At 42.7% G+C, this 19,645-nt stretch overlaps 1 protein-coding gene across 1 annotated transcript; it reads left to right on the plus strand.

The window, feature by feature from the left end:
• Positions 1-2,525: 2,525 nt before the first annotated feature.
• LOC131722751 (Fc receptor-like protein 6) lies at positions 2,526-19,260 on the plus strand. The gene is made up of 10 exons (XM_059015821.1): positions 2,526-2,656; positions 4,051-4,086; positions 7,182-7,475; positions 8,987-9,268; positions 10,766-11,032; positions 16,030-16,323; positions 17,294-17,569; positions 17,936-18,037; positions 18,265-18,295; positions 18,789-19,260. Exons 4-10 carry the CDS (start codon positions 9,070-9,072, stop codon positions 18,874-18,876), a joined length of 1,257 nt encoding a protein of 418 aa, XP_058871804.1. The 5' UTR covers positions 2,526-2,656; positions 4,051-4,086; positions 7,182-7,475; positions 8,987-9,069; the 3' UTR covers positions 18,877-19,260.
• The last annotated feature ends 385 nt before the right edge of the window (positions 19,261-19,645 follow it).

Consider the following 19,645-nt stretch of genomic DNA (forward strand, 5'->3'; position numbering starts at 1 on the left):
AGCTGCAATGTGGGAAAAGGTTTTGTGGTCAGATGAGACCAAGATAGAGCTTTTTGGCCAAAACTCAAAGTGCTACAGTGAAATATGGTGGTGGCCGCATCATGCTGTTGGGATGCTTCTCATCAGCAGGGACTGGGCATCTTGTTAAAATTGAAGGAAGAATGGATGGAGCAAAATACAGGGAAGAGAACCTGCTTCAGTCCACTAAAAAACTGAAGCTTGGGAGGAAATTCACCTTTCAGCAGGACAATGAGCCCAAGCACAAGGCCAAAGCAACATTGGAGTGGCTCAAGAACAAAAAGATGAATGTCCTACAGTGGCCCAGTCAAAGTCCTGATCTCAATCCTTTTGAGAATCTGTGGCACTATTTGAAAATTGCGGTCCACAAGCGTCGTCCAACCAACCTGAACAACCTGGAGCAAATCTGCCAAGAAGAATGGGCCAAAATCACTCCAACACTGTGTGCAAAGCTGGTACATTCTTACCCCAAAAGACTTAAAGCTGTTATTGCAGCGAAAGGTGGCTCTACCAAATATTAATGTGTGGGGGCTGAATACTTATGCAAGCAAGATATTTCAGTTTTATTATTTTTCTGAAAAAATATTTCCCAACATAAAACCAATGTCACCTTACAATAATTGATTTTATTTCAGTGTTTTAAAATAAAATATCAAACAGAACGAAATTTCAATGTACCATTTGTAATTCAGTAATATGAGAGAATTGGTCAGGGGTCTGAATACTTTTGCAAGGCACTGTATATTGTGAGGAAAGAGCGGTGTCGCCTTTAAGGAATGGCGACACTGTGCGGGAAACTACACAACCCAGAATCCCGAGTACCAATTAAATGGGAGGGGTTACTGGGTTTATAAGGGAGCAGGGCAGAACAATCTAGGCAATGGGTGATCGTGGGGAACTCCTACTTATTGTCCTGAGCAAAGAAACATGTAATCTTCAGTGTGCTGTAGAAGATTGGAAGGTAAAGTGAACGCGTGTATTTAAAAGTAGTTTGGCATTCAGTTAATGCAAGTGCGTTTTTCCTCTTGGTGAGGTAGCCTTTTGTTTTGTTAAAGGTGGATTATTACTTGTGAAATGTTTGTTTTTGAAGTTTATATTACTTCTCAGTGATCGATCGTTAAGGGATTCCGCGGTGTTCCGCGGTGTGTAGTTGTGCGCCGTCACAACAAGCAGCGTCTGTTTTTACGTTTTATGACACGGGACCAGGAGGTTTGCACAAGACAGGTGGACACGTGGTTTCTGGTTTGTTTTCAACTTGCATCCGTGGACAACCGGGACTTGGCTGCCGGGGTTCTTCCCCACAGTCTGGATACAATTTATTGCCATCTGTATTCCTCTGTAGTCTCTGGACGTCCGGTGTCACTTCATTTGTGTTCCTGGAACCCTTCTTAAGGAGGGGACCTAACCTGTGTTTACCTGTGTTTACAGGACCACTCTAGCAGCGGGAGTTTGCTCTATACTTACCTGTGTTACAGGATTACCCCAGGAGAGGGAACACGTTTTCTACTTACCTGCGTTACAGGATCACTCCAGGAGAGGGAACCTGTCCTGCAGTACAGAACGACTCTGGCAAAGGGAGTTGGTCCTGCGCTTACCGGTGTCAACTGACTCACTCCAGGAGAAGGAGTCTCTTTACTGCTCATCGGGCTACACGTCTACTCTGGCTAGTGAGGTTCGCTCCGGGGAACTTGGACTCTTCCAGTTGGGTCTGTCACAGGCCAACACTTGTAGGCCTGTAGTAGTCTTGAAGTAACTTAGAGAGGGTTGAAGAAGTGAGTTAGTCAGAGGCCCGTACAGGGCTTAGGCTAGAGTAGAAACTGTTTATTTGTGTAAATATTGTAAATAAAATATACTTACCTGAGAATATAACGAGTCTGTGCCGGTTGGTGGGAGCGGGAAACCAGTGTCAATCAGTACTCCGACACTTGATCTTTTACTATATATATATATATATATATATATATATATATATATATATATATAATATATATATAATTCTTTTTTATATATATAATTCTTTTTTATATAGGTATATAAATGTGAATTGCCGTGGATAAACGCATCAGCGAAATCAATTAATAGGACGTGGTGTTCTAGCTTGCTATTTATTAATTTATTTATAAATTTATAATATAAACATGTATTTATTTCTACATTTATTTATTTAAAAATATTTATTTTTAAATGTATATTCCTCTATGCATTTGTTTAAATCATTTATTTATTTCTACCAAATAATTCCTTTATTTATTTTTAATTAAATGAGGAACTACAATTTATCAGAGTTCAGAGATTTAGACAAGGAAGCTACATGCCACTCTTGTGTGCAGTTCCATTCTATGGTATCTACCAAACAAACAGGAAACTACAAATTTTCAAACAGGAAATCGAAGCTGGTCACACTGAGACACACACACACACACACTGAGACACACACTGAGACATACAGGAAACGGGAGATTTTCAAACAGGAAATAGAACATTTCTAGTATCGAGCAGCCCCTTCATGTTTTCAGTGAAAGCTGGTCAGGCTTGGATGTAAGCTTAAAAAATGAACACATTTCAACACCTGCGCAGCGGTGCAGCGGGGTAAGGTCGTGTGCGCTTCAAGAACGTCATGATGCAAGTTCAAACCACGGTATTTTTTTTTTTTTCCTGCGCTATGTGCTGTTTTAAAACATAGATACATTGTTTAATATAAATGGTGTGGATATCAAACTGCTTGCATTCCCTGGTTTGTTTTGACGTTGACCAGCATGTGGAATCACAGGATTGGTAGATGTCCAGTTGTTTAGCTTTTCTGTTTGAATAGTCGCTACACACCCTTAAAAAGTAGATGAAGAGGAGGAAGGAGAATAACAATTTTGCCTTAGTTTGACGACTTGTATCTCATTGTGTATAAGAGGTATGTATGTTTTTTTCACATTTGAGGTAAGAAAGTTTCAAACTTTTGATAGTGGTACAGATGGTAATTCTAAGTGATTTAGTTTTGCCGCTGCAACATGGTAAAAACAGCTAAACTCTTTGAGTTGTATAGAGACTCTCCAGTAGTTTCAAACTAGTTTTCCTAACATGTACGAGGACGTACCATTCCTCTCAATATCATTTGGTTACAGTTTTTATGAAATAGAGCTCATGTTTTGCTTTTAGTCATGTACCACTCAACACACACCTCTATTGCAAAATAACAGAATCATTTTACCCTGATGGATCACAATTAATAGACTAATAGATAATTGTGCTGCCAGTGTAACAGGCAGTGTTGTGTGATGCACTGCCATTATGGATTCTGACCCCTGCTGGTGAGATGAGGTTAAAGGCTCTATAAGCACACATGCAGAGGAGCCTGGCTCTTTTGCATAGGGGTTAAGATGCTCACCTGCGCTGTGTGTGGTCGACAGTGTGTGCCCAGCCTTCTCCCTGTTACACGTATCACACCCGTTATTGAATTTACAACTCAAGTCTGCTTTCTTCTCTTCACTATGAACACTGGAATCAGTATGAATACTGAACTACAGCTACAGATCTGTCAGTTTTCTAAACCCCATGCGTGTGTCCAAGTTAATGAAGGATTATTATCATGTGGCATTGTCTTGCTTTGTTTTTACTCTTCCCTCACCTTTACAATCATTCACAGGGTTCTTATTGAAATGACTCAAATCTTGTGTTTGTATTATTTGGTAAGTCTGTGTTAAGGTGCTTTGACTATGAGTTCAGGAGCTGCCTGTCATACACATATTTAATATAGGCTAGATTAGAGTGTCTTTATATTATTATATACACCAGCACCAAGGAGTGCACAGCAGTGTGTTACTAACAAAACAAGAGAAGGAAACCTGATCAAAAGTGTCAGATCACTAGATGGCGCTGGCTCTTACTTCTCCCTGTGTTAGCACATGTTACATGTATGTATGGCAGGCACCTATAACTGATGAGCACGGTATAACAATGGTAAAAGCATTGGAAACAGCAACATGACTGTGGTGCTTTTATAAGGGTCTAGTCCCTGACTGTCTCTGTTGTGTTTTTCAGTGCTGACTGTAGTGAGCTGCTCCAGACAGTATGAAGGTAAGAGAACAGTTTACAATGTGAACACAGTTTAAAAACAGGATTTACAATACATGGTTGAAAAGCATGAAGCTCGTTTGAGAAATGACACTTTTCATCTTAGGTCTGTGTATTGAAAATAGGCTGTGGCAATGCAGACACAAAGTGATGAGACTGGTAAAGATTCTCATCCTGCTTCCTGATTTTCTCTGTCTCTGTCTCTGTCTCTGTCTCTGTCTCTGTCTGTCTCTCTGTGCAAAAGTTTTAGGCAGGTGTGAAAAAATGCTGTAAAGTGCTTTCAAAAATAGACATGTTAATAGTTTATATTTATCAATTAACAAAATGCAAAGTGAGTGAACAGAAGAAAAATCTACATCAAATCAATATTTGGTGTGACCACCCTTTGCCTTCAAAACAGCATCAATTCTTCTAGGTACACTTGCACACAGTTTTTGAAGGAACTCGGCAGGTAGGTTGGCCCAAACATCTTGGAGAACTAACCACAGTTCTTTTGTGGATTTAGGTAGCCTCAGTTGCTTCTCTCTCTTCATGTAATCCCAGACAGACTCGATGTTGAGATCAGGACTCTGTGGGGGCCATACCATCACTTCCAGGACTCCTTGTTCTTCTTCACACTGAAGATAGTTCTTAATGACTTTCACTGCATGTTTGGGGTCATTGTCATGCTGCAGAATAAATTTGGGGCCAATCGGATGCCTCCCTGATGGTATTGCATGATGGATAAGTATCTGCCTGTACTTCTCAGCATTGAGGAGACCATTAATTCTGACCAAATCCCCAACTCCATTTGCAGAAATGCAGCCCCAAACTTGCAAGGAACCTTCACCATGCTTCACTGTTGCCTGCAGACACTCATTCGTGTACCGCTCTCCAGCCCTTCGGTGAACAAACTGCCTTCTGCTACAGCCAAATATTTCAAATTTTGACTCATCAGTCCAGAGCACCTGCTGCCATTTTTCTGCACCCCAGTTCCTGTGTTTTCGTGCATTGTTGAGTCGCTTGGCCTTGTTTCCACGTCGGAGGTATGGCTTTTTAGCCGCAAGTCTTCCATGAAGGCCACTTCTGACCAGATTTCTCCAGACAGTAGATGGGTGTACCAGGGTCCCACTGTTTTCTGCCAATTCTGAGCTGATGGCACTGCTGGACATCTTCCGATTGCGAAGGGAAGTAAGCATGATGTGTCTTTCATCTGCTGCAGTAAGTTTCCTAGGCCGACCACTGCGTCTACGGTCCTCAACGTTGCCCGTTTCTTTGTGCTTCTTCAAAAGAGCTTGGACAGCACATCTGGAAACCCCTGTCTGCCTTGAAATTTCTGCCTGGGAGAGACCTTGCTGATGGAGTATACCTACCTTGTGTCTTGTTGCTGTGCTCAGTCTTGCCATGGTGTATGACTTTTGACAGTAAACTGTCTTCAGCAACCTCACCTTGTTAGCCGAGTTTGGCTGTTCCTCAACCAGTTTTATTCCTCCTACACAGCTGTTTCTGTTTCAGTTAATGATTGTGTTTCAACCTACATATTGAATTGATGATCATTAGCACCTGTTTGGTATAATTGTTTAATCATACACCTGACTATATGCCTACAAAATCCCTGACTTTGTGCAAGTGTACCTAGAAGAATTGATGCTGTTTTGAAGGCAAAGGGTGGTCACACCAAATATGGATTTGATTCTGTTCACTCACTTTGCATTTAGTTAATTGATAAATATAATCTATTAACGTCTATTTTTGAAAACATTCTTACTTTACAGCATTTTTTCACACCTGCTTAAAGCTTTTGCACAGTACTGTTATTATTATTATTTATTTCTTAGCAGACACCCTTATCCAGGGCGACCTTACAATTGTTACAAGATATCACATTATACATTATTTCACATTATACAGATATCACATTATTTTACATACAATTACCCATTTATACAGTTGGGTTTTTACTGGAGCAATCTATCTAAAGTACCTTGCTCGAGGGTACAACAGCAGTGTCCCCCACCTGGGATTGAACCCACGACCCTCCGGTCAAGAGTCCAGAGCCCTAACCACTACTCCACACTGCTGCCCAACGATACTGTGTGTGTATGTGTGTGTATGTATGTATGTATATGTGTGTATATATATGTATGTATATGTGTGTGTGTGTGTATATATATATATAATATATATATATATATATATATAAAATCTGAAATCATCTTTCTTTTTCTTCTGCCCACTATAACAATTTAAGTTGGTTAAATAAAACAATGATTGACTCCATCAAACACCATTACAGTGCCATAGAGTGCTCCACCTAGAGGCTATGTGTGGTATTGTTGGAACACTTTGATGAGAATATTACATTGGCTGACTGCTGACCAATTCAACGACATAAGTGCTTCTTGATGAATACATCCATTTGAAACAACACAGTAATGAATGTAACTCAGTTTAAATGAGTGAGAACAAGTGTTAGGGTTTCCAGTGACCAGACAGGCAGTGATTTTCTCATGTTCTTTTGTAGAAAAGCTTGTATTGTTTCTAGTCTCTCAGACTTCAATTTGGAACATGCAGATATTTCAAAGACATCACGACAGATAATGTTTCTGCTGCTTCCTGTACTTCATGTGTTGTGGTTGAACTCACATTAATGTAAAAAACAGGGGAGGAGCCAAACATCCCATCCCAATAAAAGAGGGACCTGTGATAATGCCAGTAAAGGTAATAAGAAGCTGGGTTAAAAGCGCTGGTTAGTATTCATTTGCTCTCTACTTCAGTCAGAAATGTACATTGAAATCCGGATTGACCGTGGTCTGTCATATTAGATGTTTAAAAGATGAGTTCCTCTCACAGAGGAGTGAGTGCAGTGCTGCCCCCTGGTGGTGGCTTCAATGCAGAGTCACTTACAATAGGACCTCAGCTTTACGTCCCATCATGAATATTGCATATATTTACAGAATGTAATCAGCATTTCTAACAATTCGTTTTTTATACATTTATCAGTAATTTCACCATTCTGATGAAATGTCACATGCTGCACACTAACATCTCTCTCTCTCTCTCCTCTCTCTCTCTCTCTAATATAGATCCTAATTCTCTCATCTTCTCTGTTTCTACAGAGCTGCCCCAGACTACACTCACTCTGGAGCCTCCATTCCCAGAGATATTCACCGGGGAGACAGTCACTCTGAGGTGTGGGGTTGAGGGGGGTTCTGCTGGCTGGAAATATCTCTGGTACAAAGACAGTGAGGACACTCCAGTGCTCCAGACTGCTGACCACAGTATAAATGGTGACAGCTACACAATCACTGCAGCTGCTGTATCTGACCAGGGCCAGTACTGCTGTCGAGGACAAAGAGGAGATCAGCCACTGTACTCACAGCTCAGTGATAAAGTGACAGTAACTGTGTCTGGTGAGTTTATTAACACAGTGATCCTGTGACAGTAACTGTCTGGTGAGTTAATTAACCCAGCTGAATACAGAGCAATGCCCTCAATACAGACCCCTTATCCACTGTAAGCAATATAATGTGTCTATTAACCCTCTGCGGTCCATTTATTAAGTGCGCGTCAGGCACGCCAGGTCTAATTAATTTTCACACGCGCAGTTAATTTTATACGCGCTGTTTAAAAGTATTTTTTTTCACAGTCAAACGGGTTTAAATGGCCCTGCATATCAACAAAGCATTCACTAGGCATCTCCAGCCCCGCCCCAGCCTTTTGTTTGCTATAGCGTTCAGCTGTGTAAGAAATAAATAATAATAATAATAATAGTCGTACATACCGATCGATCATCTCCGGATCACTCGTTTTATCACCAAACTCCTCAATAATGCGATCCAAGTCATTATTTTATTATTATAACATCTGAAAAAAGCTCTGCAAATGTCCATGATAGTCTCAGTGCGCTGACGCACTTAGCCAGCTTGTTTACTATGGACGCCCATTATCTGATACCTGATACCATGTATGACTATTCATGAAATACGCCTTTTTTTTTTTTTTTTTTTTTTTTTCCCGACTTGTCTCGGCTCCTGTCGCTACCACTCGGCAATTGAATGGTTTTCTCGGCTTTTTCCGGAGAAAAAACGACTAAACACCCGTTTATTGCGTTGCTATAATGATGTCGGACCCAGTCCGACAAAGGACCTGTGAGGAATAATTGCAATGTCGGACCCAGTCCGACAATGGACCGCAAAGGGTTAATCTGTACTGAGTGATAGAACACCGTTAGAGACAGAATGTTTGGGTGCCTTTTAAGAACAGTAATCTTCCCACTTATCTTAAACAGGATTACTGAATCATTAAAAATATTTACAAAAAAAAAGTTTAACAGGAATAATCCTGCTACAGTAAACTGGACTAATTGCTGCCCGACTGGAGATTTTAACCAGAGACCTACGTTATCATATTGAGAGAGATTCCTCATGAATTCCTTTCACTCAAAACACACAAGTAGAGCCTGCAATGGGTCACACTGCTGCTATTCCTACTGTATCACAAGTAGAGCCTGCAATGGATCACACTGCTGCTATTCCTACTGTATCACAAGTAGAGCCTGCAATGGGTCACACTGCTGCTATTCCTACTGTATCACAAGTAGAGCCTGCAATGGATCACACTGCTGCTATTCCTACTGTATCACAAGTAGAGCCTGCAATGGGTCACACTGCTGCTATTCCTACTGTATCACAAGTAGAGCCTGCAATGGATCACACTGCTGCTATTCCTACTGTATCACAAGTAGAGCCTGCAATGGGTCACACTGCTGCTATTCCTACTGTATCACAAGTAGAGCCTGCAATGGGTCACACTGCTGCTATTCCTACTGTATCACTGCAGAGATGCTGCTGGGGGACTGGAATCTGTCTCCTAACTGATTGTAGGGGAATGTGTCCTAATCCTTTTCTTTTCTCTGTTTCAGAGGGTCATCCTTGGGCTGTCCTGACCCTGCAGCCTGCCTGGTCACAGATATTCCCAGGAGAGACAGTCACCCTGAGCTGTGAGATGGAGGGGGGCTCTGCTGACTGGAGGTTTAAACAGTACAGAAATGGCCGTGAAGAGGCAGGGTGCAGTGATCAATACAGCAGGAGAGATGGGGACAGCTGCATAATCAGTTACTCTCAGCATTACCACAGTGGAGTGTACTGGTGTGAGTCTGCATCAGGACAGGAGCACAGTAATGCTGTCACCTTAACTGTGTCCAGTAAGTCATTTACATTATAGATAATATTCAGACCCTGTTGAATACTCCTGCACTCGGATTGGCTAAGAGGGTATTGTAAGCTTCTGATCGGCTTGCTGATTTGAGTAAAGCTTCTCTGGATCTCCAGTCAGTATGAATTGTTGCTGTTTTCAGATAGCAGCTGGTCAAATGGGCATAAATAGGTTTTAAATGATTTAATAGCAAACCTAGGACACCTTCCCACCAACCCCCTACCCCCCTGCCACACACACACCCCCCCACCCCCCCACACACATATCCCCCCACACACACCCACACACATACACCCCCTCACACACACACATACACCCCCTCCCCACACACACACACACACACACACACACACACACACATGCACCCCCCCACACACCCCCCCAACACCCACACACCCCCCCAACACACACACACACACACATACACCCCCCCAACACCCACCCCCCCCCCCCCCACACACACACACACCCACCCACACACACACACATGCACCCCCCCCCCCCCCCCACACACACATGCACACCCCCCCCCCCACACACACACACACATGCACCCCCCCACACACTCCCCCAACACACACACACACACCAACCCTGGCACTTGAGAGCTGGCTTGTCTTTTTCTCTGCAGTTATCCAGATCCCACGTGCTGGGATTTCTAACAGCGTTTCTAACTTGCACAAAGAACCGTGTGTTTGAAATATTCCATATGAGTTCCTACAAAGTGACAGACCCTGTTACAGGACTTCATATTCATGTCTTATGTTCAGTCCTTTGGGGTTCAAAGAGCCTTAGGAAATATAAATCAAGGAGTATCTACACTTGGGAAATTGTTTCCTAATATATTTGTTTTCCACCCTGTAGGAAGTTTATATAGCTCATAACAGGGAATCATAAATTATAACAGGATGAGATAAAAGAGCATTACAAGCATGTGTGTAAAACTGCAGCCTCCTCAATCCTGACCCGTCCCTCAGCCCTGCTGATCTGAACTCTCTGTCTTTTCAGATCAATGGGTGATCCTGCAGACTCCTCAATCCTGACCCGTCTCTCAGCCCTGCTGATCCTAACTCTCTGTCTTTTCAGATCAATGGGTGATCCTGCAGCCTCCTCAATCCTGACCCATCTCTCAGCCCTGCTGATCTGAACTCTTTCTGTCTTTTCAGATCAATGGGTGATCCTGCAGACTCCTCAATCCTGACCCATCTCTCAGCCCTGCTGATCTGAACTCTTTCTGTCTTTTCAGATCAATGGGTGATCCTGCAGACTCCTCAATCCTGACCCCTCTCTCAGCCCTGCTGATCTGAACTCTTTCTGTCTTTTCAGATCAATGGGTGATCCTGCAGACTCCTCAATCCTGACCTGTCTCTCAGCCCTGCTGATCTGAACTCTTTCTGTCTTTTCAGATCAATGGGTGATCCTGCAGACTCCTCAATCCTGACCCGTCTCTCAGCCCTGCTGATCTGAACTCTTTCTGTCTTTTCAGATGGACGGATGATCCTGCAGACTCCCCCCCAGCCTGTGTTTGAGGGAGACTCTCTGACTCTGAGGTGTCATGTACGCTATGGTTATAAAGCTACCATGGTTATATTTTATAAAGATAATAGACAGTTACAGTCCCGGGCTGATACAGAGCTGAGTGTGGATCGTGTTTCAAAGAGTGACGAGGGGTCCTACAAGTGCAAAGCATGGTGGTGGTGGAACTCCTCCCCTTACTCTGGTGACTCTGCAGAGGTGCGGGTGACAGTGAGAGGTAGGTTCATTCTAACAGAGAGAGTCCTCACCCCCTTCTCTGTCTGTAATGTCTCACAGATACATTCACACTGGAGTCTATTCCAGCTGTGTTAATGTGACTCTGCAGAGGTGCGGGTGTCAGTGAGAGGTAGGTTCATTCTAACAGAGAGAGTCCTCACCCCCTTCTCTGTCTGTAATGTCTCACAGATACATTCACACTGGAGTCTATTCCAGCTGTGTTAATGTGACTCTGGAGAGGTGTGGGTGTCAGTGAGAGGTAGGTTCATTCTAACAGAGAGAGTCCTCACCCCCTTCTCTGTCTGTAATGTCTCACAGATACATTCATTCACACTGGAGTCTATTCCAGCTGTGTTTAATGTGACTCTGCAGAGGTGCGGATGTCAGTGAGAGGTAGGTTCATTCTAACAGAGAGAGTCCTCACCCCCTTCTCTGTCTGTAATGTCTCACAGATACATTCACACTGGAGTCTATTCCAGCTGTGTTAATGTTCTCAACACAACTCAGGTGCTGAAGTAACAGGTCCTTGCAAAGTTTTATGAATATGAAAGCTCTTCCTGGTCTGAGTAACTCTCATACTCTGAGTAGTGTAGAAGCTGTAATAAAGCAGAAAGAGGCCGTACCAAAGAGTGCTTATTGAACTTTGCAAGTCCTAACTTCTCAACTGGACGTCTAAGCAGTTTACCAGCAACAAAACACCTGTACTATACAAGCATTAAACACAGTGCCTTCTCTTCAGGTTCACACACAGGTCTCTCTCCCCAGGCCTTAGCCACCACAAAGACAAGAGACCCACCTTTTGACCTGCTTATGCGACACAAGCTGCTACGTCTCAAGAGCCTTCACAGCCCTGACTCAAATGGCTAGTGTCACCCAATATAATATAATATTGGCTAGTGTCACCCAATCTAAGTAATGTAGTCTGCCGATCTACGCCACCCAGTGTTTTGCAGGGCACTAGGACCCTAGATACAAGAAAGGAAATATTAAGAGGCACTTTATCCCACTCTTGCCACAGGTTCAAATTGTCACTAGTTTGGAGCGTGTCCAAACCTGATACCAAGTTTATTGCACAAAACAGAGATTATCACACACAAGTTTAAGAGACTCCATCACTTGGCTGGGAGTAACAAAAAAGATAAGAGGGGCTCCCTCAGTTAACTGGAAGCCAAAGTAGCAAATAAAAATAACACAAAATTTACTATAACAATAACCAAACTAGTGTCCAGCAAACTCCAGTGTCCATTCAAAGAAAACTCAGGGAAAAAGGGTGCAATCCAATGTGCAGAAAGAATACATCCAGCGTCCTCCTGTAGCAGACAGTGAGGCGCTGGATCAAACCAGGAAAACATCTCCAGGCTAAAAATAACCACTACAAACAAACAGAAATAAAGAAACAAACACAAATCAATTCCAACCAAAAAAATATATACAAACTAGCTACAGTCGCTCCCACTCGCCACAGTTGCCCCAATTCCTACCTTCCATAATTGATACTACAACATTTGTACCTTACAAGAAAGTTGTTCCATAAATACTTTTATGATTTTAAAAGGGAAAGAATATAAAAACCCGATAGGTGACCACAGCAACAGTTTAAAACAAAAGACTAAAAATCCTAAAACAAACAGGCATCAATAACAAGGCGTAACTAAAACAATTGTTTTAAAATAACACAGAGCGAAACTAATACGCGACTTATCTCTGTAAATCAGCAGCAGCCGCAGGGGGTGTGCTTCGCGGCGCATACACTGGTCACTGTACAGTGCCGACCCGCTGTCCTTCCATCCCTGGTCTGGTCCCGGCTGGTGGCTGTCACAGTCCTGACCACGCTGTTCTTCCTTTTCAACCCTCTTGTTCACCGTTTCGCCAACGCTTCCCCTTCCTGCCAGCGCCTCTCTTCCGCTCTATTCCTCGATTTGCACTGCCCCGTTCTGTCTTCTCCCTGTCTCGCGTTCCCGTCTGCTCGTATTTTTCTTCCTGTCTGCTTTGCGTTTCTTAGTGTCTGGTCTGCCTCTGCCAAAAGTTCCTATCTCTTAAATAGTGAGTGCACGTAATGGCATTAATTAAAGCTCCATGCACAGTTGTCATGAGTTATGATTGAACCCCTTGAACCCGCCTTCCCCAGTGTGCAGGGCCTCTGCCTGTCACAGTTGTCATGAGTTATGATTGAACCCCTTGAACCCGCCTTACCCAGTGTGCAGGGCCTCTGCCTGTCACAGTTGTCATGAGTTATGACTGAACCCCTTGAACCCACCTTCCCCAGTGTGCAGGGCCTCTGCCTGTCACAGTTGTCATGAGTTATGATTGAACCCCTTGAACCCGCCTTACCCAGTGTGCAGGGTCTCTGCCTGTCACAGTTGTCATGAGTTATGATTGAACCCCTTGAACCCGCCTTCCCCGCTGTGCAGGGTCTCTGCCTGTCACAGTTGTCATGAGTTATGATTGAACCCCTTGAACCCGCCTTCCCCAGTGTGCAGGGCCTCTGTCTGTCACAGTTGTCATGAGTTATGATTGAACCCGCCTTCCCCAGTGTGCAGGGCCTCTACCTGTCACAGTTGTCATGAGTTATGATTGAACCCATTGAACCCACCTTCCCCAGTGTGCAGGGCCTCTGCCTGTCACAGTTGTCATGAGTTATGATTGAACTCCTTGAACCCGCCTTCCCCAGTGTGCTGGGTCTCTGCCTGTCACAGTTGTCATGAGTTATGATTGAACCCCTTGAACCCGCCTTCCCCAGTGTGCAGGGCCTCTGTCTGTCACAGCTGTCATGAGTTATGATTGAACCCCTTGAACCCGCCTTCCCCGCTGTGCAGGGTCTCTGCCTGTCACAGTTGTCATGAGTTATGATTGAACCCCTTGAACCCGCCTTCCCCAGTGTGCAGGGCCTCTGTCTGTCACAGTTGTCATGAGTTATGATTGAACCCCTTGAACCCGCCTTCCCCGCTGTGCAGGGTCTCTGCCTGTCACAGTTGTCATGAGTTATGATTGAACCCCTTGAACCCACCTTCCCCAGTGTGCAGGGTCTCTGCCTGTCACAGTTGTCATGAGTTATGATTGAACCCCTTGAACCCGCCTTCCCCAGTGTGCAGGGTCTCTGCCTGTCACAGTTGTCATTAGTTATGTTCAAGCCTTTTTCCTCTCAAAATGTATTACTGTTTGATTGTGGTAGTAATAGAATGTGTATTGCCATTGCAAACTGTATCTTTAATCATGTGTAACCCCTCCCTAGACAGGGGGGTACAGATTGGATATAAGAAATTGGTTCTATACATTATTACACTGCAGATTATACCACAGAAGAGATTCTGCTCAAATGAAATAGTTTTAAATAGAATACATATCTGTTCACTTTACTGTGACACACACACCGTATGAAACAGAATACCCAAGAAAGACACAGATACTAAACATGTAAGTCATGTGAGTTATATTATTGTATTAAAAATCAAAGCAGCAGCAAAGTATCATTCAGAGTGATAATGAGTCATAATTATAAACGCCACACAGGAGCAGCAACACAGTGAATCAGAACCATTGACATGTCAGTAAAAACACAGTGATATGCTGCTGCAGTGCCTTCAATACAATCACATGTCAGATTCACCTGCTTTATTAGGAGGGTTCATGTACTGTAATTGATGTGGGGCTGTGCTAATAAGTCTGATGTCCCTACTAATAATACTCCTGGTATTAATAGTGAATGTTAACATTGCTGATATGCCTCCACATTATCTGATTCACATCCCATCTCTCAGGCTCTCTTTATATTATTATTATTATTATTATTATTATTATTATTATTATTATTATTAAACAATACATTTTAATACAGGAAATGTATGCTTTTGAATTACATATTTTCTAATGTGCCCCAACATTTATTTATAAACAAAAACAAATAGAATCCATGCTTTTGTCATCCATGTCAACATTTTTTTTATGAAACACTTTTAAACAAGTTTAATTATGAATCAGTCAGTCCTTTGTTAACGTCTAATGGTAATACATAATTATTTTGAATTATTTTGAATTATCATGCATGTTTTTACATGCTGTGAATAGGTATGTTGCACTGTGCTGTCCAGCACTGTCTGTCTATGTGTGGAAATAAGGGCTAATCAACCAAGAGAACAAATTCACAGACAGAGAAAATCTACAAATGTTACAAGAATCCAGAGCTATGCCCTCGATACCCGTGAGAGACAGGAACATCGAGATGCTTTTATTAGAGACCACCACAGTTAACAAGTCCATGTGAACAGAGCCTGTGGGTGCAGGTCATGCTGAACTGGGTTTTATTTCTGTCCTTGGCAGGCAGGTCTGTGTTCCTAACATGCCTTCTTTCCTTTCTTTACCCAGAGCTGCCAGAGCTGAATACAGAGCAGTGCTCTCAATACAGACCCCTCACAGACAGCAATGTTAACCACAGTCCTGTCCTCTCGGAGCTGCTGTTACATTAACTGTAATGGAAATTAACTATAGAGGGCCGAGGGATGGAAGTATCTTAACTCTAAAATACTTTTTATTACTAAGATAGGAGTACAGAATTACCCAGGACTGAAGTATAAATATAACAGTTTCATATGGGCTGTTTTAATAGGAAGTTATTCTATTCATTCAGTCCTGTGGATTTCTGTCCTCTTATCTTTCACACTATCTTTGTGTCAGAACAGAACAGTTACTGATTGGAGCTGCACTGGAAACAGTAATACTTCAAGCCAGTTAAAGGAAGTGATCCAAGGCATTAGTAGGATATCATCTTGAAGAATGGACGACTTTGTAGACTTCCTAGTAATGGCTGTTATAATTACTTTTTATTAATAACAAATACATTAAAAGTAATTCCAGTAGATTCATGTATTTTCTTTATAATTATTCAAATTTTGTAGTAATTCGTTTTTTTAAGTTCAAAATATTTACTATGTTATCGTGTTACCCAAAGCCACTCAAATTGAGGGAAACAGGAGCCCTTATTTGTCATCTTCTGTATTTCAGAGGGACGACCAAAGCCTGCACTGACCCGGGAGCCTGCAGGAGAGATATTTGAAGGAGACACGGTCACCCTGAGCTGTGTGGTTGAGGGGGGCTCTGGTGGCTGGAGATATCTCTGGTACAAAGACAGGCAGGGAGCTCCAGTGTACCAGACTGACAGCAGCAGTGGAACTGGAGCCGGATACACAATTAGTGCTGCTGCTCTGTCCCACAGTGGAGAGTACTGGTGTGGAGCTGGACGGGGCAGGAACACGTCTTACTCACAATACAGCGATCCCAACTGGGTAAATGTAACTGGTGAGTAATACAGAATCTCCTTCCTTTTCACTAAAGCTTTGCCCTCAGCAGTAGGGGGTGCTGTTTGGTTGTGCTAGAGGTGATTGGGAGCCTCAATCCTCCAGCATTCCTCTAATTCTCTATTTCTAATTATATTCCTCTCTGTGCTTCTCTGTCTACTAAAATATCTAAGTTTCTCAACTACTCTACCACACAGTAGCTAAAATCAAAGCAATATCTGATATATAGAACACCATGACAAAGCATATTAAAAACAATAATAATCTCATTGCTGATTTTTGAATACCAAGAAAAAAAACACAGACATATTAATTTAATGATTTGAGTGGGACTTAAACTCATGACTAACTGTTGTAAGTGAGGACTCAACTCATTATGCTTCATAGTGGTGTTTGAATGACTTGCAGATTATCAATGCAGATACATCTAAGGGTTTAGAACCTAGGGAGGGGAGGGGGCAGGATGCTGTGGGATGTTTCAATGACCTGTTTATAGCTTGTTCCTGTCTTGACTGAAACATTTGGTGTTACCTTTACAGGCAAAGCGATAAAGAGCCTCTATACTCCAGCACTGCATCTGTCTCTCTAAGGAGCCTCTATACTCCAGCACTGCCTCTGTCTCTCTAAGGAGCCTCTATACTCCAGCACTGCCTCTGTCTCTCTAAGGAGCCTCTATACTCCAGCACTGCCTCTGTCTCTCTAAGGAGCCTCTATACTCCAGCACTGTCTCTGTCTCTCTAAGGAGCCTCTATACTCCAGCACTGCCTCTGTCTCTCTAAGGAGCCTCTATACTCCAGCACTGCCTCTGTCTCACTAAGGAGCCTCTATACTCCAGCACTGCCTCTGTCTCTCTAAGGAGCAGGAGGTTCTGGGAATCCCACTCTATGGAAGATGCTGGTTCTGATTGGTTTGAATATCTTGGTCAGACAGTTTCACAATCACTAACCTGTCTTCATGTCATCTTTTCATAGCTCTGTTCTCCAGGGTGACTCTGACAGCATCTCCAGGAGCCTCAGTGAAGGAGGGAGAGGCTCTTAACCTGACCTGTGAGGCAGCAGTGAACAAAACCCCCCGCCCTGAACTCCACTACACCATTGTGAGAGACGGGGAGCCTGTGACTAACAGCACTGACTCTGCACTGTACAGCATAGCCAGCACTGAGAAGAGCCACACTGGGAGCTACACGTGTGCTGTGGAGTCACAGGGAGTGAAGAAGAGCAGCCAGGAGCTACACATTGAACTGCAAAGTAAGATTACAAACCCGTCCTACATGACTGTCCTTGATTGAAAGTGATCTCACAGTAAAATAGGTCACATTGTGATCCCATTATATTCCCATTCCCTGAAGAAACAGAATAAACAGACCACAGAATTACCAGCATTTCCAACACAATGGATTGGTAACAAATACTGCACAGCACAGACACTGTTTTTATACCTTGCAAATTCAGTGGTGTATATTTCCCACTAATGTTTTAGATTTAGAGTGGCAAGTTGAAGGCTGTTCCTATAGAGCGAGTGTGAGCAGGGTAATGTTCTTGAATCCCTATCAGCTCAGTCAAGGTGTATGGAAGTCACCCGCACACACTCATACTGTACCTTCCTTCCCCCAGCATCCTGGCACAGCGCTGTTGCTATTGGCTACAGAGTGAGCTTCACTCTGATTCATTTCATTGTGTTCAATCTGATGCTCCTTCAATACTGCAGGATCCAAGGTGAGACTCCCAGTCAGTGCACACATTTCACCTGGCCTGTCACAGCACACATGCAGGCTTCTTCTTAAACAGCACAGCCCAGTCTTAGAGATAGTTCATTAAGAATCATTATTTCATCATTAAACATGCACAGCTCATTTACAAAATAAACATTTTGCAAGTTTGTATTTATTTTTGTTAACACAATTATAAGAAAGAAACTGAACAATCTGTATATATTTTTCCAGGTTCCTCGTGTCTCGCTGGTGGTAAGTCAAGGTAAGTCAGTATTAGCCAGTATGTGTACAGACAGGGGGCAGCACTCGCTATCTCTACCTGTCATCATCCTTTACAGCACTGAAAATGGAGATGGAAACTTTGAGTCACTCTTTAAGAATCCCTCTTGCGAACTCTAACGGTACCCTTCACTTAGACCTGTGTCCTAAGATGCTATACGGGGTTAATTTGGCTTTTTGGTTTCCAGATGATAAAGATCTAAGGCTTTGACATATTTGACTCATAATCTTTATTCTTTGATTCTTCCATCTAGAGTATTGATAATAACCCTTTGTCAGTAATGTCACAAAGCTGCTGCCTCCACAGAGTGTCTTTACAGTTGATACACAGCTGCTCCTTACCCTGAAATGCACTCTGTGATTTCAATGGGACTTGATTACTCTGACGCCTAGATGTGTCATCATCCTTTAAAGCTTTTGTTATTGCTGCAGTTAAACTCTGAGCCCTCCTTGTGTGTCTCTGACATCTGTCTCAGGAAAACCTCGGATCAGGATCAGGAGCAGTCAGCAGAGGGGATTGAGCTCTCCAGCCGTGTGCAGCACACTGGAGTGGAACTGGAATAGTGCTGCATTACCATAGACTGGAGTGGAACTGGAATAGTGCTGCATTACCAGAGACTGGAGTGGAACTGGAATAGTGCTGCATTACCAGAGACTGGAGTGGAACTGGAATAGTGCTGCATTACCAGAGACTGGAGTGGAACTGGAATAGTGCTGCATTACCAGAGACTGGAGTGGAACTGGAATAGTGCTGCATTACCAGAGACTGGAGTGGAACTGGAATAGTGCTGCATTACCAGAGACTGGAGGATTTTGTAATGGTTGATTACTTATTGATTGATTTAATTCTTTGATTTATTTGATTGATTGCATTTTTAACTGAAGTTCATAACTGAACTATTTCTGTATTCGTAAACTATTCTGTAATCAATAAACTGCTTTACTCTACTGGTGTTTTATATCATTATTAATGATACACCTTCAGCATGGATTTGAACTCAAAGTATTGGGGTTTGAGGTAACAAACAACAATGGTTATAGAAATTAATGGTTAATTACATAATATGTTTCCTAATCATTGGGAGTGTTGTATTAAATAAATGAAACCTTTGTTTATGTACAGTATTAGATTTGACAGTAGCTCTGTAAACCAACATACTGTATAAAATTAATTGTGTTCTTTATGTGCCCACTAGGGGGGAGCTGCACCTCCTAAGGTAAAGTGACAATACAGACAAGACTGGCTGAGTCTGGGCATTTAACCCAGAAAAAGTAATGTGTAATGTGAACAGTATCATCACTAATAATAACAAGAATGAATAATAAAAAATAC

This window comes from Acipenser ruthenus, chromosome 51 (genome assembly GCF_902713425.1).
Source record: "Acipenser ruthenus chromosome 51, fAciRut3.2 maternal haplotype, whole genome shotgun sequence".
Lineage (NCBI taxonomy): Eukaryota > Metazoa > Chordata > Actinopteri > Acipenseriformes > Acipenseridae > Acipenser > Acipenser ruthenus.